At 45.1% G+C, this 27,945-nt stretch overlaps 1 protein-coding gene across 4 annotated transcripts in view; it reads right to left on the minus strand.

The window, feature by feature from the left end:
* Nucleotides 1-27,945, minus strand: part of LOC144791082 (disintegrin and metalloproteinase domain-containing protein 9-like) — a 2,835,950-nt gene that overhangs the window by 1,138,109 nt on the left and 1,669,896 nt on the right. For all 4 annotated transcript variants that reach the window (XM_078665732.1, XM_078665731.1, XM_078665734.1 and 1 more), the window contains one exon: nucleotides 1,543-1,726. In XM_078665732.1, coding sequence (XP_078521858.1) covers nucleotides 1,543-1,726 — 184 coding nt within the window. The remainder of the gene's footprint in view (nucleotides 1-1,542; nucleotides 1,727-27,945) is intronic.

A 27,945-nucleotide genomic window follows, 5' to 3' on the forward strand; every position in this document is an offset into this window, starting at 1 on the left:
GATTACAGGATATTTAGCTTATGTGCAGGGTGTTGGACGGAGCGAGCTCAGTCCATGTCCGCCATGCTCGGCCGGTAGCCACGCCCCCCAAGCTTTCGTGGATAGCCCTTGATCTGTACTAGTACCTCCCGCAACTGTGACTTCCTCCTTCGCTATTGACGGACACATTTCCATCAGATGTCTCAGATTCATCCGTAAGCTAATAGAATTTGTCTAAGTTATCAGGTGTCTTAGGCGGCAGAGCGGATTTTAGTCCTTATCAGTTCCACTGAGAGTCACCATATCCTTGTTTATTGCAGCGCTTCCGCGTTTGCATTGCTATTGTGATTTTGATGGTAATTTTGATGGTAATCCATGGGGCAGGGGGTTGGGAGATTATCTTGCTGAGCCATCCCAGGACTAATGATTGGACTTGACTGGTATATTGGTATTCTGATCTCAATTGCATTTTCAATTGCTTTTTCAGGTTGCAGTGCACCTTCCATAGTTCCTGTCTGGTCATTCGAACCCCCTGTCTCAGCCATTTCATCCGTCATTGCGTTATGTATTTTCCCATCAATCGGGGCAAATATGTTAGAGCTAAAAGGTTGACCGCTCTGTGTAGTTTATCCAACCTCTGGGACTTCAGTGTTCTTTGGTTGTATTTTCTCCCCCCCCCCCTCCCTGTTTAGCAGTCTGCTTGTTTCTCTCTATGGAATTTTTTTCTCACTCTGTTCTCTATTTTTTGCACTACAAGTGTCAAGGTGTTTTTGGCAATTTTCAGCTGCTGCGAGGTTAATCTGCAATAGTTCATCCCCCCGCAGACTTGCCTGCTGCATGCTTTTGATTTTGCTTGCCTTTGCCCCACGCCCTGCCATCCTTACTTGTTCAGCGTGTTGCATACAATGTAGCCTTCGTAGCCTGGTGGCTGACCAAAGACCACTGCTGCTCCTGTGTGCTGCTAATGCTCTTTCCGGCCAGGACCCGCCATCATCACAAACTGCAAGTATTGAGGTTGCTCCATGAGTTAAATTTGTTTAAGAGAAGATTAGAAGCATTTTGTTTAGAAAATCAGGGTTTTTAAACTCCTTTTACGGGCCAGACCGGTGGAGCTGTAGTAACAGCGACTACTCAGACGCCATCTTGCCTCTAGGACGTTTTATATTTTGGACCAAATTCACAAAGGCATGTACAAGAAAGCTAGAGAGATCTCCTGTAGTACTACTTCCTTTACTCATGAATGCTTTTGTGAATCGGTCAACAGTAGCATTTTAAAACAGGACATATGACATTGACCAGTTTGCCTGCAATAAATAGTTTATAGTATAATTTTGCAGAAGTTATCCACACAGTTATGTAAGATTTTTAGAGTTGTGCAGGGATATAGCTAAGTAACACGCAGCAGAAATCAGTGCTTAAAAAAGAAGACACATAACAAGAATTGAATCACTGTTGAGAAATTAAAACTACAGGTATTAACCAAAATGTAAACAATGTTTATCGTAGAAGTAGAGAGTTGCACAAGACAATAGGTTACCGGTGTTTCGCATGTGTTTCATTTACCTTGCCTTTGTCACATATTGTACCATCTGGAACCCAAGAAGCATCTACAATTTTATCTTTCTTCATAAAGTCTATTGATGTACATAGTCTTTTTTTAGGTGCGTAATAAATGATGGCAGCAGCTGAACCTTTGATTGGCAAGTTTGATGGATATGTACATTGCAGCTTTCCACACAAAGTGCCCCTGCAAAATATAGAAGAGCTTATTTAAAATGAAAACTTACAAAAGATGCAAGATTATCAATTTTGTTGATTATTGGTCTTTAATGTTTCATTTATATTTGTTAAATACATTATTGAATACAGCACTTTTGTTCTGTATTCCATACGGTTTGCCTTTAAAATGTTAACTTAATTGCATCCATGATTCTATAGAGATGCACAATAGACGTATGAATCAGTTTACAGATTGTGAGCTACCGATCTCACAAATCCAGGAATGCCTGTTGGTTTACTTGTGTGATCATCCATACACCATCTAGCTAGATACTGAAAACCACTAAAATACGATCTACTTCTCCTCCAAAAAACATGGCAGGCAAAATTTTCACCTATAGTAGGTTTCAAGGAGCATCTAAATCGGGCTAAGAGAGCCTCCAAACACAGAAGAGCAAAATGAGGACTCTCCATCTTTCCTTCGACTAACATCCCATGGCATGTTGCCGCCATAGATCTTGATTCAACCTGGATGTTATGCATTAAAATAGTTGTGTCGCCCTCTTATAGCTTGTTAATATTGATTGTTTATAGCCATCCCGCATCCAAACTAAAGAGGTCAAGAGTGGAGAAATGACGTGCCGCATTAGCCACCCTCAAACTCGCTCACCCGCATTCTAACATCATACTGTCGGGAGACTTCAATATGAACCTTCTTCATGGAGGGGAAAAAAAGTAAAATTGGCCGCCCACATACCAGCAAACGACGAGATTTCCACGGTAATAGATGTGCAGCTCTTTTGGAAGAACTCTCAATGCACATGCTGAACACACGAGGTCTGATCAACCACCCTCCAGCCTGCACAAGGGTCACACAAAAAACAGGTTCAATTATCGACTACACTTTTACGGACTACGATATTCTACCATACATCTCGAAATTTCAAATACAAGATAGAGCAGAAAGTGATCCCTTTCCACAAACCTTCAAACTACTCACAAATACACCTAGACCAATACCGAATAAGGTGATGTCTTCACAATCTCAATGTATTAACCTAAAGCGCCTTACCTGGAAAAAGGAAACTATTGGTGATATAATGGGAGTATGTACCTCCCTCTTAGAGAGCATCGAAAATGAATCATTGCGCATAGAGTCATGGGAATCATTTGTTCTCAAACTAGACAAAGAACTCCCAAGACAGGGCAATGCAAGCAAAGTAGGAGGTTCATCTGGGGCAGCTTGGTTCACAAACAGCCTAAGGAAACAAAAAAAACTGAATATATATCTAAGACGTCTAAGAACCTGCGGTCCAGAATCTACCCAAGAGTCTAAGCTTAATGGGAAAAACTAGAAAGGAATTCAAACTGAACATCAAGTTAGCCAAGCGAGATCACAGAGGACTCACATGGACGAAACTCCTCCATGCCAGCAAGAAAAGAGACTCCAGACTCTTCTGGGGTATAATCAACCAGCTGTCAAATGGCCAGAACCGACACTTAAACTCAGATATAATGGAGGACACTTGGAGAGCCCATATTGATCAAACATGTAATGCAACCTCCACCCCAGTTCTAATAACTCACGGGATGCAACCGGAGAATGGGGGCCCCCAAGCAGGAATAGCCGCTGAATCACCTAAGCCACGCTCACAGGAATTTGCTAGCCAGTTCTCGCAAGACCAGGTCCATAAGATCATAAAAAGTCTAAGGCCAGAGGAAGCCTCAGGACCAAATGGTCTGCCAAACGCCCCATTTCGGCAGGACCCATCGTTCTGGAGCGGTATTCTGACCCTGCTTTTTACACACGCTCTAACAATTGGCTCAACCCAGATTCATGGTGAGGAAGCTTTATAAATCCCATATACAAATCAGGCCCTCGTTAAGACCCTTCCAATTATAGAATGATGGCATTAATCGACGTTGAGGCTTAGATATATGCATCAAATTTGTTGCTAGATCTAGAGGATTGGGTGGATCATACAAACTTGATGCCAAACACACAAACAGGATTTTGGGCAGGAATGGGCACACTCACAAACATCTCGGCGGTAACTCTTCTAGCCAATCAAGCCTACACACAATCCCGCACTTTGTATGCATGCTCCATCAATCTCAAAGCAGCATTTGATAACGTTCCGAGGGCGAAATTATGGGCCAAAATGCAAATTTGGTGCGCGCTCACTAAACTACTGGAAGCCATAATCAACTTGTACTCACACACGTGGGTCCAAATAAAGATAGGCAACGGGCGCACTCTAACAAAAAAGATTCATACATCAAATGGACTAAAACAGGGGTGCATTCTGGCTCCCTGCCTATTTAACATCCATACTGCAGACCTTGAGAAGTACCTCCAACTTACACAAACTGACCCCCCAAAACTGGGCAAAACATCGATACCTATTCTCCAATACGCCGATGACATAGTTCTCCTAGCCCAAAAAACTATAGGCCTACAGAGATCGATATCTCAATTAGGTGCCTACATTACTTCTGCCCAGCTTTCAATTAATCATAAAAAAACAAAGGTGCTATGCTTTTCAAAACACCGTAAAAACAGGAAAAAAGGTAAATTTACCTGGAATTTAGATGCAAACCCAATATCCCAGGTGGATTCATATAAATAGCTGGGGTTTTATCTTGATCACATTCTAAATTTAAAGCCACAACTGGAACAAGGCAAAACGAAAGCCAAACAACTCCTCTTGGCCTTTAAAACTGTTCAGAAGAAGCTAACAGGCTGCTCAACAGGCCATCTCCTCAAAGTAATCGCTGCTAAATTCCTCCCCTCCATATCCTACGGGTCAGAAGTTTTGAAAACAAAAGATCCCACTGTCCTAAATCTAGCACAGTCCAGTCTCTTCAAGAGACTGTTTTCAATTCCCCAATATATCTCTCAGGCTCAAATTCGATTGGAATACGGACTAAAAAACCAGATACCCGCTAGAAAAGGGGCAATGGTTAAATATTATTGGCGGATGAGGGAAGCCGAAGATAATACCCTGGCCCACTTCTGTTGGGAAGAGATAGAAAAACAAGCCAGGCTAAATAATTCAATCTTTACCAATCTAAAAGAGTCACTCCTGGCCCTTCAACTCGAGGAAGCATGGCTCACAATCCCCACATACTCCGGATTCAAAACAGCAGCGAATAACGCAATTAAACGGATCTCTTTGCTAATGGACAAAACTACCTTCGCCATGAAAAGTCACGCATGGGGAGTGATACAACCATTTCAGTCGCTGCAGCCCCAAGCGTACATATCTTAACCCCTTATCACACCATAAAAGAACTTTTTGACGCTACTGCGGCTGGGCTCTTTTCCTACGAAAGACTTAACTCCGAAGTGGATATGCAGCTGGCCGACCAAAGAATGCCGCCTCTGTGGACAAGGAGAAGAGTCACTGCTACACCTTCTATGTTTTTGCCCCTCATTACTAGAAATCAGAAAATATTGCCCTGTGAGTTACTGAGGAAGGCACAATTAAGGACATGCAGAGGGGCAGTCATACAATTTCTCGGAGGCTTGTCAATTCAACTACCTTGCAGAGCCATAACCTTCTGGCAAATGGCGGCAAAGGAACTGGATAAAAAAGCAAGTGAACTAATGGAGCAGTCCAGAAATGAACGGCCGGCTCAATTTTCAAATAGCACTGCCATGTTGCATTTCACTGTTTGTAAAATTTTTAGAATAATATTTTATTTCACAATCAGATACTTTTAAAGATACCACTCGCCGACTGCTCAAGCAGCTGATGGCATTATGCACGTACTTCTAGCATTGTCAAACATTCCTTAAATTCTATTTACAATGTATTATGGTGGTTTGTATACCCTTTTATGATTTTAATGAAATCAAATAAAAGTATTATGACTGACTGACTTAAATTGCTTATTTCCAATTAATGGTGACTGACAGTTGCAAAAAATGTTACTCATACATATTACTACAACGGAAGGAGAAACACAAATTTCAAACACCAAGATCATTGTATCTGTACAAGAGTGTGTTGAGGGAAAACGAGGCAAGAACCGACTGAGACGAGAGACTGAGAAAATTGAATGTGAATTGTCTAAAGATTTTGAGGAAAAGTTTATTTCTGCTGTTTTTTGTTGTTGCTGCTTTCCCTACAGTTAAATGGTCTTTCAATGTATCTGTTGAAGGGCTTTTACAGATTAAAAAAAAATCAATTGAGCTTACATTAACATTACTAGCATAACTAGGTCAAATGGAGACTGCACTGACATCTGTACTTGTTTGTGAAAAAAAGTGGACTTTTATTTTATATGAACGAGCCTTCTCCATGTGCATGTGTTCTGTGTGCTTTTCTAGATCAGAAAATCAGCAAAACAGAAGCGCATCCCCTTCTCTATATTAACTCTTTACCTGCTGAGCGTACCCCTCAACCCCCACAGTTTAAAAGCCCTTTTATTAGCTGCACCTCTCTTGCCTGTTTCTGAACCTCTCTTGCCTCTTTTTATAACTCAATTACTTCTTTATGCACCTCTCTTGCTTCATTATGCACTTCTCTTGCTTCTTTCTACACCTCACATGCCGTCCTGTACCTCTCTAGCTTCATTCTACACCTCTCTTGCCTTTCTGCACCTCTCTTGCCTCTTTCTGCACCTTTCTTGCCTTTTTCCGCACCTCTTAGTCCTTTTTGCACCTCTCTTGGCTCATTCTGCCCCTTTCTTCCTCCTCCTGCGCCTTTCTTCCTCTTTTTGTACCTCTTTTACCTTTCTGCACCTCACTTGCCTCTTTCTGCACCTCTCGTGCTTCTTTCAACACGTATCTTGCTTCTTTCTGTGCCTTTCTTCCTTGTTCTGCACCTCTTGCCTTCTTCTGTACTACTTGTGCTTCTTTCTGCACCTTTCTTCCTCTTTCTGCACTTCTATTGTTTCTTTCTGCACTATTCTTCCTTTCTGCACCTCTCTTGCCTCTTTCTGCACCTTTTTTCCTCTTTCTGTACCTCACTTGCTTCTTTCTGCACTTTTCTTCATCTTTTTGTACCTCTTATCTCTTTTTGCACCTCTTCCTCTTTCTGTGCCTTTCTGCACTTCTCTTGCTTCTTTCTGCACCTTGTTTCCTCTTTCTGCAGTTCTCATGCTTTTTTCTGCACTTTGCTCTTTTTTCTTCACCTCGCTTCCCTCTCTCTGCCCCTCTCTTGCTTCTTTCTGCACTTCTCTTCCTTCTTTCTGCACTTTTCATGCCTCTTTCTACAACTCACTTGCTTCTTTCTGCACCTCTCTTGCTTCATTCTGTAATTATCTTGCTTCTTTCTACACCTCTTGTCTCTTTCTGCACCTCTCGATTCTTTCTGCACCTCTCGATTCTTTCTGCACCTCCCTTCCTCTTTCTACATTTCTCTTGCTTTTCTCTGCACCTCTCTTGCCTCTTTCTGCACCTTTCTTCCTCTTCCTGTGCCTTTCTTCTTTCTGCACCTTTCTTGCCTCTTTTTGCACCTCTCTTGCCTTTTTCTACACCCCACTTACCTCTTTCTGTACCTCGCTTGCCTCTTTCTGCACCTCACTGTCTTCTTTCTTCACTTCTCTCTATACCTTTATCCCTCTTTCTGCAGTTCTCTTGCCTTTTTCTGCACTTCGATCTCTTTTTTATTCCTCACTTGCCTCTCTCTGTACCTCTTGCTTCTTTCTGCACTTCTCTCCCTCTTTCTGCACCTTTCTTCATCGTTTGCACTTCTCGTCTCTTTCTGCACCTCACTTGCTTCTTTCTGCACTTCCCTTCCTCTTTCTGTACTTCTCTTGCTTTTCTCTGCACCTCTCTTGCCTTTCTACATCTCTCTTGGGTCCTTCTGCACCTCTCTTGCCTCTTTCTGTGCCTTTCTTCCTCTTCCTGTGCCTTGCTTCTTCTTTTTGCACCTCTCTTGCTTTTCTGTACCTCACTTGCCTCTTTATGCACCTCTCTTGCTTCTTTCTACACTTATATTATTACTTCTTTCTGTAGCTTTCTTCCTCATTCTGCACCTCTTGCCTATTCCTGCACCTCTCTTGCCTCGTTCTGTATTTCTCTTGCTTCATTCTGTGCCTTTCTTCCTCTTTCTGCACTTTTCGTCTCTTTCTGCAATTCTCTTGCCACTTTCAACACTTCTCTAGCCTCTTCCTGCACCTCTCCTGCTTCTTTCTGCACTTCTCTTCCTCTTTCTGTGCCTTTTTTCCTCTTTCTATACCTCTCTCGCCTCTTTCTGCACCTCACTTGCTTCTTTCTGCACTTCTCTTGCTTCTTGCTTTCTGCACCCCTCTTGCCTCTTTCTGTACCTCTCTTACCACTTTCTGCAACTTTCTCCATCTGTCTGTACCTCTCTTGTCTCTTTCTGCACCTCACTTGCTTCTTTCTGCACTCCTCTTGCCTCTTCCTGCACCTCTCTTCCTCCGCCTTTCTTCCTTTTTCTGCACTTCTTTTGCTTCTTTCTGCACTTTTCTTCCTCTTTCTGCACATTTCTTCCTCGTTCTGTGCCTTTTTCCTCTTTCTGCACCTCTCTTGCCTCTTTATGCACCTCTTTTGCCTCTTTCCGTACCTCTCTTGGCTCTATCTGCATCTCACTGTCTTCTTTCTGCCGCTCACTGTCTTCTTTCTGCACTTCTTTTGCTTCTCTTTATACCTTTCCTTCCTCTTTCTGCACCTTCCTTCCTTTTTCTGTAGTACTCTTGCTTTTTTATGCACTTCTCTTGCTTTTTTCTGCACCGCACGTGCCTCTTTCTGCACTTCTCTTGCCTCTTTCTGCGCCCTTCCTGTTTCTGCACCTCTCCGGCCTCTTTCTGCAGTTTCATGCCTCTTTCTGCAGTTCTCATGCCTCTTTCTGCACCTCTCTTGCCTCTTTCTGCAGCCTTCCTGTTTCTGCAACTGTTACTTCTTTCTGCACTTCTCTTCCCTCTTTCTGCACCTTTCTTTCTCTTTCGGCACCTTGCTTCCTCTTCCTGCACTTCTCTTGCTTCTTTCTGCACGTATCTTCCTTTCTGCGCCTTTCTTCCCCTTTCTGCAGTTCTGGCTATTTTTTGCACTGCTCTTGCCTCTTTCTGCTCCTCTCTTGCCTTTTTCTATACCCCACTTACCGCTTTCTGTACCTCGCTTGCCTCTTTCTGCACCCCTCTTTCTTCTTTCTGCACCTCACTTCTTTCTGCACCTCCCCTGCCTCTTTCTGCACCTGTATTCCCCTTTCTGCGCCTTTTTGCACCTCTCTTGCCTCTTTCTGCACCACTTGACTTATTTTGCACCTTTGACTCTTTCTACACCTCTTCTGCTTCTTTCTGCACGTCTTGCCTCGTTCTGCATCTCATTCTCTTCTTTCTGTACTTCTCTTGCTTCGTTCTGTGCATTTCTTCCTCTGCACATCACTCTCTTCATTCTGCACCTGTCTTGCCTCTTTCTGCACCTCTCTTGCCTTTCTGTACCACTCTTGCTTCTCTCTGCACTTCTCTTGCTTCTTTCTGCACCTCTGGGGCCTTTTTCTGCATCTTTATTGATTCTTTCTGCACTTTTCTTGCTTCTTTCTGCGCCATTCTTCCTCTCTCTACTGTTTCTCCCTCTGTCTGCAGTCAGTTCTCTTGCTTCTTTGTGCATTTTACTTGCATCTTTCTGCACCTCTTCATTCTTTCTGCACTTCTCTCTTCTCTTTCTGCACCGTTCTTGCCTCTTCCTCTATCTCTTTTGCTTCTTTCACCACCTCTTTTGCTTCTGTCTCCACCTCTCTTACTGCTTTCTGCACTTCTCTTGGCTCTTTGTTTCTCTCTTGCCTCTTTCTGCACCCCTCTTGGCTCTTTCTGCACCTCACTTGCCTCTTTCTGCACTCCTGCTGCTTCTTCCTGCACCTCTCTTCCTCTTTCTGCATTTCACTTGCCTTTATTGCACTTCTCTTGCTTCTTTCTGTACATTTGTTCCTCTTCCTGCACTTCTCTTGCCTCGTTACAGGGAAGTTATAGTTAGGAATTAGCATTTGAAAAAAACTTAGAAATTCACTGAAAACCCCCCCACAGGTTTCAGGGACGTTATAGTTAGGAATTAGCATTTAAAAAACCTAAAGATATTCACTGAGAAAAAACACAAGTTACAGGAACGTTATAGTTAGGTTGACATGTAACTCATACAAAACCAGACAAATTCAACCATTATAGTTGGCTATAACTTGCGCCCCCCCCATGCACTGCTTATGATTTCACATATTACATCACTCAGGACATGGTCAGTGATATCACTGATGACCTTGTTCTGGAGTCCAGCTCTGAGGCACGATCAGAGACTGAGACAGCAGCTACTGAGACAACATCTGAGGAAGAGGACAATGGATAATCTGGGAGTGATTTTTCAGTTGGCACAGTTCCATCTGACGACTCTTCTTCCAGCAATTCTGAAGGAGATGATGGCAGTCGTGCTGTCCCTTCCTAAGCCCAATCTGTGCAGCGGGACACCAGTAGCAGGTTAGAGCAACCCAGAGAGCAGGCTCGTGCAGCGGCAAGAACAGACGGAGCACTTTCTTGGCAACCTCCCAATGTAGTTCAGCCCCAAATTCCGCCTTTTGCTGGTGATGCTGAATGTAAAGTTGATACAGCTAATTTATGCCAATTGACTACGTCCATCTATTTTGGATGTTGACTTTGTTGATGAAATTGTGCAGCAAACTAATTTATGTGCCGCACAATTTCTGAGGGAGCTTGAAGGCATTCTCAGGCCTCATTCTAGGGCACACAAGTGGACTCCCACTTCATTAGGGGAGGTGAAGATATTATTGGGACTCAAGCTCAAAATGGGAGTAGTGCATGAACGAACCTTGCTGTCTTACTGGTCTACTAGCAAGGTTTGGTTAACATCCACCTTCGCACCATACATTTATTTATTTATATCAAGTTTTATATAGCACGCACATGACCCAGGTAGGTATCAGAGCGCTTTACAGATGATCAAGGACACAAAGAGTTGGGCCAGTAGGTCAGTAACAACAACAGTGATGAGCAAGATACCCGAGTAGAAAGAGGAACAAAGTATCATGCCATCCCAAAAGGAAATAAATGAGCATATATGAGCAGCAAACAAATATAGATGTTTAGAAAAGTCATACGTCATAGACATAGTCAAAGTCATAGGATCAAGTGTAAAATACATTGTAGAAACGTCACTCAAGGCGAAGCAGTCTGTGGTGGAGGAGCGAAACCCGCATGTAGCAGAACCAAAAACAAATGGTACCTAGTGGTATAAGGTACAGTCAATTAAAGGGCGTTTATCAATAGAGCTGTCACTTCTTTTTTGAAAGATGCTGTTGAGGAAAGCAATCTGATTTCTGGAGGCAAGGAGTTCCAGATTCTCAGGGCAATACCCAAAAACGCTTGATTATAGGTTTTCTTTCTTTGGAATTATTGAGGTAATAGCAGCAGGGTGCAGGAACTCCTAGAAAATCTGCTACCACCAGAAAGTTCCAGTTTTTGAGCTTGGTACAGAGGGGTGTTATAGTGTAGGACGTGTGTCATGCAAGCAATTTTAAGATGAATCCTAGCCTTAAAAGGCAGCCAGTTTTTAGGGATTTCAGGTCCGGTGGGATATGATTATTTCTTCTGGATCCCGGGATGAGCTTTGCAGCTGAATTCAGGGATGCCCTGAGCAGGGCCACCTTGTATCTGGGTAGCCCACAGAATGTTGCGCTACCATTATCTACCTGAAAATCACTAGTGCTCGAACATCAGACTTGAAGTCATCCAGGGGGAGGACGGGTTTTATCTTTCTTAGAATACTCATGTAGAAGTTAGCTCCTTTGGTGGCTGAGCTAATGTGCTCCTGCATACTCCATGTTTTATTGAGTATTATTCAAAGAGACCTAGCGGAATCAATGATGTGTGGGGTAACGTTGAGAGCTGTTAAGTGTTTTTTAAGTACTCAACGATGATAGTAGCCTGTTTGGCTGGCACGATAAGGAGTAATTCCGTTTTGGAGGAGTTTAGCTTGAGATGTTGGCAAGTTGTTGGGAAGTCAGTCAGTGTTGTGTTTTAAGAAAGGTTGAGTTGAGTGATCGGATGTCTTCTGGGAAGGAGATTTTCAGGTACTGTTGGGTGTCATCCGCATATATATTATAGTGAATTTTGGATGAATTGAACATTTCCTTTAGAGGTTCTAGGAACAAGTTTAAGAGTCTGTGTGAGAGTGCAGATCCCTGATACCCTAGGTGTGGATGGTGTAGAGTTGGAGGGGGTTTGATTGACTTCAAATCTTTGTGTTCTGTATTTAAGAAACGAGGCAAATACGTTTAACACTGAGCCTGAAAGACCCATCCTTCGTTCCAGTAAGTCCAGGAGGTTCTCACGTTGACCGCATCAAAAGCTGAAGAGGGTCAAAGAGGATTAGAAGACAGACTTCTTCCAACCTAGCATGATTAGAACATCATTTACTATGTGAGTAATAGCCGCTTCAGTACTATGGCCCTGACGTAAACACGATTGGAATTGATCTAAAAGTTGCAATTGATCAATGTAGTTATGGAGTTGGACATGAACACATTTGTCTAGGAGCTTCGATAGAGTTGGAATGCTAGTGATAGGACAACAGTTATTAAGGTCCTCTTGATCCGCGGTAGGATTTTTGAGATTAGGCGTGACCTGCCTGACTTCATACAATCAGGGTCATACCATGACGTAAGGAGGCATTTGCTGTTTTGGTCCAGAGAGGGACTAAGGATCATTTAATCTCATTGAAGAAACTTGAGGGTAAGGGGTCAGTGAAGTGGTTTGAGGGTTTTAGAGTAGTTGGTAGTGCGGGTATAGAGAATTCGACAAAGGGAGTAAATTGGCTACACAAGGGAAGTGTATAAATAATCGGGTCATTTTTTTAAATTCTAGAGTATTAATTGATATTTTGATTTCCTGATAGTTAATTATAACATGTTTTTAAGTAATAATACTTCAAATGGCATTTGACCTATCCACTGGGACGGGATGCAAGGGAAACAGGGGTTTTGAGTGAGGGAGTGAATTAATACTCTCAAATAATGTGTAGAAAAATACTGGGAGATTTTGGGTAGGAGGGTGATTTGATGTCAAGGAAAAAAATATAATTTATAATTTGAAAATTCTTTAACAATTTTAATTTTTTTAAATAATCTTTTAAAAGTTAATTACGATATTTAGAAAAATTAATAGAGCATAAATGTACAACATAAATATGCACAAACACATAAAATCTGTAGAAGTAAAAAGTTAATTAATAAAAATTAATATTTCATAAAACAAACTTCAGACCTATTAATAGTATTGTAAATATTTTTATTGTATTTATTACAAATATAAAACAGAATAAATGAATATGCAAAAGATGTTGTAAAAATATTTTATTAGTAGTAATATTTTTTTAAATAAACATATTTTTTAATTTCTTTGTAGGTTTTCCCACGGTTTCCCATTGAAGTCAATGGGTGAAATTGCCCTTTTTTCCTTTTTACGGAAAGAGATGACATTGCCGCGTGTACGTAAGTTTAGTCATTGCGAGGTTCGTTGCGGTCCAGATCAGAAGCAAGGGAGAGCTGCATCCAGGTAAGGCCATTTTAAATTATTAACAAATAGATTAAGGGTGGTAACGTTTATTGTAAGGAGAGAAGAGAGTAAGAACTAGGAAAGTTGGAGGCTCTAGGGGGCGCACAGCAGGATGGCTGCTTGAATCGGCAGCTCCGCCGGGCAGACACAAGTCCAGCGATATACAGATAAATAAATGGACCAAAAAATAGCGTAAAACAAAGTACGGTGTGTGGGAAGGTATGCGGCATGGCTAGAGGAAGTCACACACCCGTTACCTGCAGGATTTTTGGAGATATGTGCTGCGATCAGAAAATACTGGATCAGAGGTAAAATGGCGGCCATTAGTTCTCGTAACCCTTGAGGAGGGGATGAACAGCATCGGATGAAGCGAGGAGCGGATGGAAGGGATCCAAAACTGCGGCAGAGCAGATAGGGAGACAGACCGAACCTCGACTCGATGGTGTATGTGAGTGGTATGCTAATACGTGGCAGAGCAGACGCCGACACTGCGAGGCTCAGGGTCTAAAAATGGCGGCGCCCATGTTACCGAGTGATTAACTGTGTGTAAAGTGGGGCGCTAGCAGCACTGTGAACGAGCGAACTGCGAAATAAGATCAGCGACAGCATGCAGGGAAAGAGGGGGCATTTGTTCCACATGATAGATCTGCTGGGTGTTTGAATTGCTGTCTTGCCGCTCCGCTGAAAAACTCTCGACCTGGGCAGCGAAACCTATGCTCCGAAAAAGCCATCTACCGGCGAGGTAACCAAGAAGTCAATGTGGCTGGAATGACACAAATTGCGATATTAAATCCCATGGGATGAGAGACTATACACGAGTATTTAACGCGAGAATGAAAGGAAGGTTACTGTGAGATCCCACTGATGTTGAATAGCCCGCCATTATCGTGCACTCTAACGGCTAGTGTGACACGATTGCGGGGGAAAACGCATGGACTGCCGACTTTCCTGCTGTGTCAGCGCTGATTCATTGCCTCACTAGATCTAGACTAAGTGCGCAGGTGGGATTGGAGAAGTGAGTTGGTCTGCAGTGATTTCGGCATGGACCGTGCCACCACATGCAAGCTTTGAACACATCGGCCGTGACTGGAGCCACTCGGAGACAGTGTCCACATTACACATAAGTACACGCAACGGTTATTGTCATCTAATATGACATTGGGCCCATCTTCCGGATTACACCGCTGGATAGTGGTCTGGGCAAAGAGAGAACAACCAGCCGCAACAAGATACAAATATCCCCTCCTCCATTGGGAGTATATAACGTGACAGCAATTTACCTCATCTTTGTGGCACTGTGAACCGGATGCTTCACGGGGGCAGGTTTCATCTTGAGCAGCAGCAGCAGTAGAACTGGGGAGACCGGACCGCTGGTGGTGATGCAGCCGGTCTCAGACTACATTACCCAATATTCCCGGCGCTCCTAGGGCCGCAGCTGGAGGTGATCAATTTGCGGCGCCAGGAGGAGCTTAAAGGGTCGCCGAGCCTCCCGCGGTGCGGGACGCGGGCAAAGCCCGGGCAAAGTGCGGGCCCTCTGTGGCCCTCAGTGGCACAAGGGGCCGGGTCGGGCTACCCCTCTTGGTTTTGTGAGCTGCTCAGCAGCCGTGAACATTCTGGTCACTCCATCTTAGTGAAGCAAGTTTCTTTATTTTTTAATATTTTTTTTAATCTTTGTGTTATCCAATCTTGTTCCAGTCCTAGTGATACTTTCCCGTTGTGCAAAATTTAATATTGTAACGGGATATTCTCCCCTGACCTTGGCGTCATTGTTCTTTCTGTGTATTAGGCTGCACTGGCAGTTCTTACCATTGGAGTTATAGATCATATTAGTATATGACAATGCCTGCACCTGGTAACAGTAAACAGGGGGGGTCCAAACCAGTATTACCTAGTCTGACGGTGATCAATCGCATGCTAAAGAAAACAATTGGGGTGGTGGCTAATGCCATTGAGCATACGGAGCGACGCCTCTCACTTCCCCCCTCATCCACGATCAACATTTCTGGGACTACCATAAATTCACAGGAATAATTCCTGGCCCCATCATTTGTATCTCTCCCTGGTACACACCTTACTGTAAACACTCGTCACAGCCCCCTCAACAGTGAAAAGGTCTCTACATTATTGCAGACTTCGCCAATTAGACTATCTTTGTCCCCAGCGATCAATAGTAAACGTTCTTCACTGGGGAGGATTACAGAAGTTGTTACCCCCATGGGGCAGAATGGGGAGTATAGCTATGAGGGTGATATTAGTATCCCACTTCAGCTACGTGATCAGCCTATTGAGCAGACCAGGGTTCCTACTCATGAAGTTATACGTCCCTCACTACCTCCTGGGGATCTATCTCATGAGGATCTATTGCTACCTCCACCCCTTGAGGACTCACCTGCTCCGTTAAATCAGGAAAAAAGAGGAAACGCAGGGGAAATAAACAGTTTGGTAAAAGCGCAAAGACGGCAAAAATAGTACAGAGCCCGTTGAGGAAAGCAAAATCTCAAGTGGGCACTCACCTACCTGACAGGGAAAGTGGGTTAGCCCATAACTCCCCCCACTCACAGTTCCACTCACTGTTTATAGAAGAACTTATGGGGAGGATGGAACATATTGTTAGGTCTTTAACACTTCCCTTAGTACAGAGGGTTAAAATTATCTCAGAAAAACTGGGGGAAATCGAAAACTCAATAGAGAGGAACACTGACCAGTTGAAGGAGCTAATTACAAGTAAGCATAAAGATCCCCCATCTAGGCCCTCTGCATCTTCCTCCTCTGCAGGGAAAAAGCAATGTAAGATAATAAACCCTGAACCTGAGGGGGTAAGCAAGCCCTCCAGTACTACAGCCAACAGGCCCGTAAATTTAGAGAGTAATCCAGGGGTTGAACAGGCAAAAAAAACAACACACGTCCAAAGGGGAACTACCCTGTCGGCAGACAATAGGCCTTCTCTACATTCTAATAAACAAAGGGCACTAAGGAGGAATGTAGATCTCCCTCCGCTGGCGGCCCCCTTTGTAGTCATCTTGACCGGGGTGCCTGAAATAGAGAAGGGAAAGATAGAAGATTATCAAACCCTGAAAAACAAGGTTGTCCATTGATTCGTCAATAACAGACCGCTTCCAGCCAACTTAAATGGGGAAATACTACATGTTAGAAGGGTAGGCTGGTTGGGTCACAGACCTAAGGATTTAACGGGCGATGTGATCATTGTTAATTTCAAGGATTCCAGGGTAGTCAAATACATTGAAGACTGGTATGATGATGGAAGTGGGGGAGGAGTTTCCACCAAGGCCCTAACTTTCTTCTACCCCCAGTCGCTAATGTTGAGAACACCCCATCCACCCTCAGTGCCAATGCTACATCAGGGTGTCCACACCATGTTCCCATTAACACCTAAATATCCTACACACGATCCATGGCCTACGCAATCTAATCAATTTAGATCAAATCACTTGGCGCGTGGGTATGTAGATAGGCCCCTTACCTATAATCAACGGGGCCCGAGGCTAAGATATGATGAGTATCTTCCCCACTGGACAATGCCTACGTTCAACCGGTATGGTGTTTTTTCCGGTTTGGACGAACAGGACTGACTCCTTAATTCAAATAATGGGGTGATGTTATCTCCTCTCAAGGCTAGGCATGTAAGGTTAAATACTGCTTTGGGGTTCACATATTGTGAGAATGGTGGTGGTCCAATGTTGACTAATGGCTCCCCCTTGATGCTTCCTCTTGTAGGTACTCAAGTTCATAGCACTGTAGGCATTTGTAATTCATCAGTGTTGGTCGGTACAGAAGGGTCTTGCAGTGATGTTATGCCCTACTCATTGAAGAAGGTCCTTAACAAATCCCTGCAATTGGGCAGTCACACCCCTGTTACTAGGAGGTTGGATGGTGATCTAACTTTGCTGAAGCCGGATCAGGACTCTCTACTTGTTACAGTTAGTCCCACACCTATCCCCAGTACAATCCGCCCTACCACCCCTATTTCTGTGGCATGCCTGAGGGTGCCCCTCAAACAGGCTTTGCCTATGGCAAAGGTTTCATCATGGAATATAGCTGGCCTTGAATCCAAACTTGCTATTCCAGGCTGGGGAAGCTTTATCGACCTATCAGATATCTGGTCATTTCAGGAAACCTGGGCTACACTACCGATATTTCGTACAGGTTTCTTAAATTTTTCTAGACCAGCGGTGAAGGGCGCTAGAGGTAGACCTGTGGGAGGCCTGGCAATCTGGGTTCGTCAACATGAGGGGGTGACAATGGCTGAGATCCCGATGGATAGTCTAGACATGATGGCTATCTGCGTAAGCTCTACAAAGGGTCTGGATATAATTATTGGGAACATATATATGAGGGGTATCCAAGGGGGTAAATGTTCGCCGGATGCACATGTACTGGAGGCCTTCTTGAGCTCCCTACATAGGAGTATTAACAGGGTGGTGATGGGGGATTTTAATACCTGTTTTGAGCCTCTGGGTTTGGATGATGGCAGGCTTTCAGAGGTAGAGTATTCATTGTGGGGTATTCCGGGGCTGGAAATCCCGCATATTAAGAAATGGACCAAGCAGCCCTGTTCATGAAGGGTCTCTCACTGGATCAGGGTATGCGAGCAGTTAATGGAAGACTGAAGTCTGATAGGTTAGGGGTAGTAACTTATGACAATGGTATGTCTGGTTCTCGCATTGACTATATTCTGGTAAACTTAGAAATGTGGTCTGGCTTGATAGACATGGTGGTCGTAAGTAGAGTAGAAAGTGATCACAACCCTTTAGTCCTTTCTATTAAAGACACTAGTTTTGTTGAGTCTATTATGGCTGAAACCCCCTGCCACAGGTTATCCTAGCCAATAACGAAAAAAGGGTTAGTTGGCCTAAAATAGTTTTAAATGAGGAGGCTCTGTTTCGAATTAAGAGTATGCTTACGGCCACACTGGCCAAAATCCATGGTTTTGGGCAACAGTCTGAGCTTATAGCTAATATCCCCACCCTACATAGTGAACTCTTCACAAATCTCAAATCAATATTTGTTAAGAGTATTACACCTAGTACTAGAAGTAAATAGCTGAGAACCCACTCTTGGTTTGACAGTGCATGTAGACCGGCCCAAAAACCGTTGCATACAGCCATAAAATCCAGAGTGCAGGAAACAATACGTAGCTGTAGGGCCACATATAAAGCTGCCCAGATCTAGGCTAAGAGGAATTGGGATGAGGCACGTTGGAGGGAACTGCTGGAGGCATGTCAGGGTAATAACATGATCAAATTCTGGCACCATCTTAAATGGTGCAATCGCCCTCAAGATGTTGTCCCCTCCAAATTTTGTGGAGCCAAAGGAATGGGTCGTGTATTATGGCAATCAATTTAAAGTGAACTGTAACATCACTGTCACTTTGCCACCTATTATCTGTGAGGATGCCCTGGTTTTTACCCCAACAGAAGTAAGGACTGTCTTGAAGGCTATCCCGGGTGGCAAGGCACCGGGTCCCGACAGCATTCTGGCCGACATGTTCAAACAGGATCAAGACCTCTGGGTCCCCTACATTACTTTGCTAGCCAACGCTTTGGCGAAAGGAGCAAGTGTACCGGAATCGTGGTTGGGGGCAGAGATCCTTCCTATTTATAAGAAGGGCGATCGCTCTGTTCCGGCTAATTATCGACCCATCAGTCTTATCAATGCGGTTCAAAAGATTGTGGCTCGCCTTTTTCTAGGTAGAATCCAGTGCTGGATATCAGACTATGATATATTAACGCCCTTACAGGCAGGTTTTCATCCGCACATGGGGACCCTAGAGCAGGTATTTAGATCTATGTTATTATATTGGAAGGTGGTACTTTTAGGGGGGTCTTTTGTTTACGGCCTTTGTTGATCTTAGGTCCGCTTTTGATTTAGTGCCGAGGAACAAGCTGTGGGAAGTCCTATTGGGGCTAGGTATGCCAAAAGAGCAGGTGACTTTACTTATTAACATGCATGCAAATACATATGCTAAAGTCAGATGGGGTAAGCCAGGCGAGGTTACTGATAGATTTGAGGTTGCCAAGGGGGTTAGACAGGGGTGCGTCTTGGCTCCCACCCTGTTTTCACTGTTTATTAATGGGGTGACCAATTATTTCTCTAACGTCCCGACGGACGCGCCCTCTCTTGCTGGGAGGAAAATTCCCCTCCTCATGTTCGCTGACGATACGCTCATTATTTCCAAAACAAGGCAGGGCTTACAGTCAGCACTGTCTCATTTTGAGCTTTTCTGCAGCGAGCATGAGTTGGAGGTGAATGTTGGAAAGACGAAATTTATGGTTCTACGGGGCTCTAGAGCTGTTAAGGCAAAGGTAACAATGAGTGGGGTTATCTTGGACCAAACAGAGGTCTTTACATACTTGGGCGTTACGTTGAGTGAGAACCTAAGTTGGAAGCCTCAGTTGGACCTTTTGTCCCTTAAACACGCCCAGCTTGGGGGTGCCATATTGAAGGAGCACTCCAATTCTCTAACTAAACCCCTGGCACCCCTGGCCAAAATCTATGGTTCAAAAATAATTCCTTCTATCCTATATGGTGCAGAATTGTGGGGTTACAGTGATCTATCAAGACTGAAGGTAGCTCAGAACAAGTTTCTCAGAATGGTTACTGGCCTTCCTCAATCCACGCCTTGCCTCCCCCTACAGTATGACCTGGGAATTAATCCTATAGAGGATGTAGACCACTGGCGTTTTGGCGGCGCCTGTGGACTACACCTGAACTATCCATGTATGCCGAGGCTATTCTTGAGGTAAGGGGCATAGAGGGGGCCTATAGGGTTCCATGGTTCTCATTCCTTAGAGCGCTACTGAAGGATTTGGGATTGGATGGCCTTTGGGTAGACCCAGCTAGTGCCACCTTCCCATCCAAAAAAATCCTTAAAGAAAAGTACTGGCGCTGGATCATGGAGAAGAGACCATCTTTAGTGGGGGGTTCTACGATGACTTCGGTTTTTCTAGTTATTAAGGATGTCCCGAGATATGAAGATTACTGGGACATAATAACCAAGTCAAATGACCGGAAACTGTATCATCAACTGAGAGTGGGCTCGCTACCTGTGTGTGGGGTAACACACTCTTGGAACCCAGAAAGTAGTGAAAAATGTCCTTTTTGTGTAACGGAAGTAGAAAATATTGAACATTTACTATTCTGCTGTCCAAAGTATACACTACCCAGAAGAGTCTGGTTAAGACCAGTATGTTGCTCGTTGGGCACTAGATCTGCTATTGCTGCCAGTAGGATTTTGAAAACGGACACTACTGTCTTTATTGTCATCAGTGTGGCAAAGTTAATTAGCTGGGCCTGGTCTATACGTTCCTGTAACCTTAGTCACTGTGTCATAGTTTTTACGTCATTTGTTTTGTAATTGTGTATTGTTGTATGTCGTAGTCATGGTCTTTTTCTGGCCAATTTAATGCTGTTTTACCCAGGTTTTAACGTGAATTGTATTTATTGTCTTAACCTTTATATGAAATGTATTCTATGCTTGTTGTATATTGTCTTTTATGATATATATCGAAATAAAGACCTTTTGACTTGACTTGATAGTAGGTAGGGGCCCTGAGCGGTTCAGTGTCGCAGGTTAATAGTAGAGAATATACCATTCACTAAGGCACTACACGGCACTGCAAGAGTTACACATGGGCAAACCGGGTAAGCAACAATCTAAGTTGAACTTTGAGCCACGCAGAACGACGAGGGGCGCCAATGATCAAGCGGATGGTGAAACTGACTCAGATATGGCAGCAGAGAGTAACATGGAAGCTATCTTAAAGGCCATACAATCCAACTTGCAAGACATAAATTGGAAGCTTGATCATCTAACATGTAGTATGGACAACATTGCTGCAAAAATAGACAAACATGGATAGCGATTGGAAACAACCGAACAACGCATATCGGCTGTGGAGGATGAGGCACATGAACCTGCGGGTAAATGCAGTGGCATGGAGAAGGTACTAGAGGTGATCAAGGCTAAGGCGGAGGAGTTGGAGGCCCGTTCCCGCCCGGAACAATGTCCGGATAGCGGGTGTTCCGGAGTCAGCGAACACGGGCCGCATGGAGTCATATGTTGAGAACCTGTGCAAGGAACTATTTGGAGAAGAAGCATTATCCTCGATCTTCATCATTGAGAGGGCCCATGGATCGCTCGCACCAAAACCACCGCCAGGTGCGGCGCCCAGACCGATCGTGGCGCGTGTACTGAACTATCGTGACAGGGACAGTATGTTGAGGTTAGCACAAGAGAAAGGCCAGATAAACCATCAAGGGAACTGACTTGAATTCTATCCGGACTACACAATCGCAGTACAACAGGCACGGAGGGAGTTTGCGAATGCCAAAACGAAACTAAGAACTCTGCAAGTTAACTACGCCATTGTTACAGGTGCGGGATTAATTGGCAACAAATGTATTCTTGTTTTCTTATCTTTTATATTACGGAACAACAAGTCCGAGCTTTTCTTTCCCTTAGGTACAGTCCCACATGGTGAACGGCTTCTTGCTGTTCTTCTATGGCTGGACTCCGGGGGTTCTATTCGACGGCCTCTTTCGGGTGTCCGTCGATACAGGGATTTGTCCGTATCCGTCTTGGGACTCAATGCAAACAAAAAGGAGAATACACCGTATCAGTTGGATGTTCACTTTGTATACGATGGTTTTACAGGAAAGGGAGTGAGGACCTAATAACTCGTGCCACACATTTAGCAAAACTGACGACGTGAGGTGTAAGTGCTCAGGGTGGGGACCCAGTGCCAAGGAGGTGGGAGTGAGGTTACTCAGCGGGCTTCCCCTTATCACGAACCCAGCCCCTGATCTTGTCTCGTACCTGTGCTAGCCATACACCTCCCGCGGGTGTATGGCTGGGCGAGTCGCGGGGTCGTTGGCCTCCTGGCGTAACCCGTTTCTCGTCTTCTTCTTGTCGCCTCTTCTCCGTCTTGCTCAACTCCTCCGAACTCGTCTCCGCGTTGTCTTCTCCTTCCTCTCCGCTCCGGCCTCCTACTCGCTCCCTCCGGGTGAATAAACACACTGTTGATTCGTCTCTCTCTGTATAAGACGCCTCCGCGTCGTGACGTGACTCCTCCCACTCACTACTCCATTCAAAGTTAAAGGGCCACTGACCCGTCTCCTCATCTGGTTGTTCCAGCTCGTCGTCGACGTTCTGTGGGGAGTATAAGTGATGAGCAATGGTACCAGAGTTCTCTTTAATGTCTCTTCGTATCTTCCCCTGTTTTAGGGACAGTCCCGGCCCGTTACATACCTCCCCCTCAGGACACTCACGATCGGTGAGTGGATGACGGGACAAAAAGTCAGCGCCTATGTTCTCAGTGCCTTTCCTGTGATGTATCGTAAAAACGTAAGGCTGCAGGGACAGGAACCAGCGTAGAACTCTAGCATTATTGGCCTTGTTGCGAGCCATCCACAGTAGCGGAGCATGATCCGTAAAGAGGTCAAACCTCCTTCCCTCGAGATAATAGGCAATTTGTCAATAGCCCATTTAATCGCGAGGCACTCCTTCTCAATTGTGGCATATTTCAATTCGCGCGGGAACAGCTTCCTGCTGACATAAAGTATCGGATGGTCGTGACCGTCAGTACCCATTTGTGAGAGAACTGCTCCAATACCATAGTCAGAAGCATCCGTATGCAAAGAAAATGGCCGAGAAAAGTCTGGGGAAGAGAGCACTGGCGTAGATGTTATAATGGACTTCAATACTCTAAAGGCTTCCAGCATTTCATCTGAAGGTCGTACCGGAGTGGACGATTTCCCAGCCACCCTCAGTGCGTCCGTCAGGGGGGCAGCAATGTCCGCAAATTGCGGAATAAATCGTCGGTAGTAACCGACGAGCCCCAAAAACGATCTCACTTCCTTTCGGTTGGACGGGAAAGGGGTGTCGGCAATTGCCCGAACCTTTTCGATCTGCGGTTCAATTAGTCCGTGGCCCAGAACATAGCCAAGATATTTTACCTTCTGAAAGGCCATCTTACATTTTTTTGCGTTGACAGTGAGCCCCGCCTTCCGGAGGGCACCGAACACTTTGTGCAGATGGCCTATATGTGATTGCCAATCCGGGCTGTATATCACGATGTCGTCTAGATATGCCGATGTGAACTCGGACAAGCCAGCCAGGACAGTGTTCATTAAGCGCTGGAATGTTGCTGGCGCCCCATGCAGTTCAAAGGGAAGCACCGTGAATTCAAGATGTCCCTCATGTGTGGAAAAGGCCGTTTTTTTGGCATCCTCCGGATGTAATGGAACTTGCCAATACCCCTTAGTCAAATCCAGGGTAGTCATGTATTTCGAGCTGCCAAGTTTTTCAATCAACTCGTCCACCCTGGGGATAGGGTAGGCGTCAAAGAGTGAGATTTCATTCAAAGCTCGGAAGTCCATACAAAATCTCCTGCTACCGTCAGGTTTGGGCACCATGACGATGGGGCTAGACAAGTCACTTTGAGAAGGACGTATGACCCCTAGGCGAAGCATCTCATCCACCTCATTTTTAATGGCAGCTCTCCTTGCCTCAGGGACTCGGTATGGTCTAATTCTAATTTTTTTGTCCGGCGGGGTCACAATACAGTGTTCTGCCAGGGACGTACGTCCCGGTCGACTGGAAAAGACACACTCGTAAGTTTTCAGAGTACCCATTAGTTCTCTCCGTTGTACATCCGTCAACTCCTCATTATGTGTAAGTAACTCCACTGTAGATTCACCGGGGCGGGAGGCATCTGCCAAGTTCACCTGAGATGGAGGAGGGCCTATCCACTTCTTTAAAAGGTTGATGTGGTATGATTGCCGTTTGTCGCTATTAATCTGTAACTTATAGCTAGTGCGGCCAATCACTTCCACCACCCTATATGGACCCATCCACTCTGCTTTAAATTTGTGGGATGAGGAAGGCAACAGAACCAAGGCCCAGTCATCGACCTGGAGCTGTCTCCATTTCTTCCCCCTGTCATAAGCAACTTGTTGTCGACGCTGGCTAGTATCCAAATTGGTAAAGGCAAGATCCCTTAATTTGCCCAGTTTAGATTTCAGATCTCTAGCATAGTCTAGTGTCGCTGCAGTTTCCTCAGGAGCCTCATTAACCCATGCATCTCTAGTCATTTCTAAAAGGGAGCGGGGTTGAGGCCCATAAAGCAATTCAAATGGCGACGTCCCCATGCTGGACTGTTTTTGAGCTCTTATGGCGTAAAGCGCTAGAGGCAACATCCTATCCCAATCCGCCCCGCTGACTACCATCATTTTGCAGAGGGTGGCCTTCAGGGTGCGGTTGTAACGTTCCACCAGTCCGTCGGTCTGGGGGTGGTACACAGAGGTACGGATCTGGTGGATGTCCAACGTGTGGCATATCTCCTTCATTAGTTTCGAAATGAAGGGAGTACCCTGGTCCGTCAAAATTTCTTTGGGAAAACCGACCCTACTAAACAATTCTATCATCTTATCTCCAACTTGTTTAGAGTTTGCAGCCGATAAGGGAAAAGCCTCCGGAAATCTAGTTGCATAGTCGACTATGACCAAAATGTGTTGGAAGCCTTTTTTTGTCTTAGGTAATGGTCCAATGAGGTCCATTCCCACGCGTTCGAACGGCTTCCCAATTATTGGCAATGGCTGAAGGGGGACAGCCGGGGGCTTTGTCATATTGAACCGTTGGCAAATCTCGCACTTCCTACAATAGGAATCGGTGTCCTTATAAATCCCTGGCCCCAAAAAATTTCTGAGTATATTTTGAGTCGTTTTTTCGGCGCCAGTGTGACCGGCGATCAGATGGCTATGACCAAAAAAAAGGACTTGCTCCCTAAAGGAGACAGGCACCAGGAGTTGAGGGGAGTCACCCCGTTTACCTATTCTAAACAGTAGCCCGTCTTGAATAACAAATCCGGGATAAGAGTCAGCCTCCTTGGGCCTCAGGTGTGCCTGTTCCCACGCATTGAAAAGAGTGGTGTCGCTTATTTGTGCAAACTTAAAGCTTTTATCGAGAACCCAGGGGTCCTGTGCCAGAACCGCATGTATCGGTTCGCTATGTTGTCCCGAGGATCCAAACCCCTTCTCTCCGCGACCTGTGTCGTTTAGTTCATCCACTTCATGTATTGTGGGGGATGCTATATGTTCACATATTAGTTGTGCCACTCTGTCCCCTTTACGTACAAAAAATGTCTCAGTCCCAAAGTTAAACAGGAGAATAATTACATTACCCCTGTAATCCTCATCAATCACGCCCGCCCCCACGTCTATGAAGTATTTAGCGGCTATTCCCGAACGAGGAGCGATCCTGCCATAGCAGCCGGGCAGAACTGCAATTTGCAGGTCGGTTTTAATCAAGGCTTTTTCTTTGGCTGGTATGTTATATTCATAGGCACTATACAAATCATATCCGGCTGCTTTGGCCGAACCCTTGGTGGGGGATGTTGCGTGTTCCGATAACTTTACGAAGTTAAGACAGACCTCCCGCTGTTCTACCCCCTGTTCTTTGTTTCCCTCCCCGGTATGTTTGTATCCGTTTATCAATCGTTTGGGAGTATCTTCCAATTTTTTTTTAAACATGTTCAGGAAGCGGGGATTATCTGTCCCAATGATTATGTCTTCAGGCAATTTGGACATCACTCCCACCCTCACTGTCTGGGGAGTCCCTACTGTAGGTTCTATTACAATGTTAGCAATAGGATATAATTTGATATCCCCGTGAACACACTTGATATTAACAGTACCCCGAGGAATGTATTGTTTTGGGGACACATATTGGGATTGTATAACCGACTGACGGCAGCCGGAGTCTAACAATGCTAATAGTGAATTTCCATTAACCTTCACACTTACTCGGAATGAACTGCCAAGCTCCGCTGAGTAGAGTACCGTTTTGGGGAGGTACCCGACTTCCATAGGTTCCTCATCCAGTCTTTTTTTTGGACATAAGCGGGCGATATGACCCCACTGTCCACAATCAAAACATTGTGGTCCAAAGGTTCCTGGGGTTTCTGTCCGCCAAGTACGAGGTCGTACGGGTTCTTTTCCCTTAGGGAAATTTCTTTCGGGTCGTGTAAACATTTTTTTCTCTCTCTCCAGGTCAAACGGGATGTTCTTTGGCTGTGCTCTGGAAAAGGATGATGCCATCTCTACGGCTTGGGCGGTTGTTAGGCTATGGTGTTGTCTAAGCCATTTTTGGGTAGCATAGGGGAGTGCCTCCAGAAACTGCTCCAGGTATATTCTGTCAAGTATTTCTTCCTTGCTACTAGTGGATGGGGTAAGCCACTTATCCGCGGCCATTTTTAAGCGCACAAACAAGGTTTTTGGATTTTCTCCCACCGTGCCTCTCTCCTTACGAAACCGCAGCCGGTAAGCCTCCGGATCTAGTCCTAGGTGATCTAGTATGATCCTTTTTATTTCTGCATAGGTAGTATCTCCGTTGGGGTTGGCCACTTGATATGCGGCCTGAGCCTCGCCCCCTAGTAGTGGAGCTAAGAAGAAAGGCCATTTCGTTACTGGCCAGCCACAGGCTCTAGCTGCCCTTTCAAAATTTAATAAGAAGGCATCCGGGTCTTCTCCTGATCTATATTTTTGTAGGGAAACGGCTGGGGTTCCATGTGCCACGGGTCTTTCTGCTGCTCCTCCCCTAACCACGGGGTCAACCCAAGGCGGTTCCGTTTTTTCCTCAATGGCTTTTTTTAGTACTTCCCTATCTGCCTGGGCGGACACCAAATGCTGTTCTAGTACCCATTCGAGTCTTTCCTGCCCTTTTACTAGTTGTTGTACCACGGTTTCCATCTTTTCTCCAGAGATGGTATCTATGCCTGCATTCTCCACCACTGTTACAGGTGCGGGATTAATTGGCAACAAATGTATTCTTGTTTTCTTATCTTTTATTTTACGGAACAACAAGTCCGAGCTTTTCTTTCCCTTAGGTACAGTCCCACACGGTGAACGGCTTCTTGCTGTTCTTCTATGGCTGGACTCCGGGGGTTCTATTCGACGGCCTCTTTCGGGTGTCCGTCGATACAGGGATTTGTCCGTATCCGTCTTGGGACTCAATGCAAACAAAAAGGAGAATACACCGTATCAGTTGGATGTTCACTTTGTATACGATGGTTTTACAGGAAAGGGAGTGAGGACCTAATAACTCGTGCCACACATTTAGCAAAACTGACGACGTGAGGTGTAAGTGCTCAGGGTGGGGACCCAGTGCCAAGGAGGTGGGAGTGAGGTTACTCAGCGGGCTTCCCCTTATCACGAACCCAGCCCCTGATCTTGTCTCGTACCTGTGCTAGCCATACACCTCCCGCGGGTGTATGGCTGGGCGAGTCGCGGGGTCGTTGGCCTCCTGGCGTCTCCCGTTTCTCGTCTTCTTCTTGTCGCCTCTTCTCCGTCTTGCTCAACTCCTCCGAACTCGTCTCCGCGTTGTCTTCTCCTTCCTCTCCGCTCCGGCCTCCTACTCGCTCCCTCCGGGTGAATAAACACACTGTTGATTCGTCTCTCTCTGTATAAGACGCCTCCGCGTCGTGACGTGACTCCTCCCACTCACTACTCCATTCAAAGTTAAAGGGCCACTGACCCGTCTCCTCATCTGGTTGTTCCAGCTCGTCGTCGACGTTCTGTGGGGAGTATAAGTGATGAGCAATGGTACCAGAGTTCTGTTTAATGTCTCTTCGTATCTTCCCCTGTTATAGGGACAGTCCCGGCCCGTTACAGCCATGTTGTACCCAGCACGCCTGAAGGTTA

Source organism: Lissotriton helveticus, chromosome 11, assembly GCF_964261635.1.
Source record: "Lissotriton helveticus chromosome 11, aLisHel1.1, whole genome shotgun sequence".
Lineage (NCBI taxonomy): Eukaryota > Metazoa > Chordata > Amphibia > Caudata > Salamandridae > Lissotriton > Lissotriton helveticus.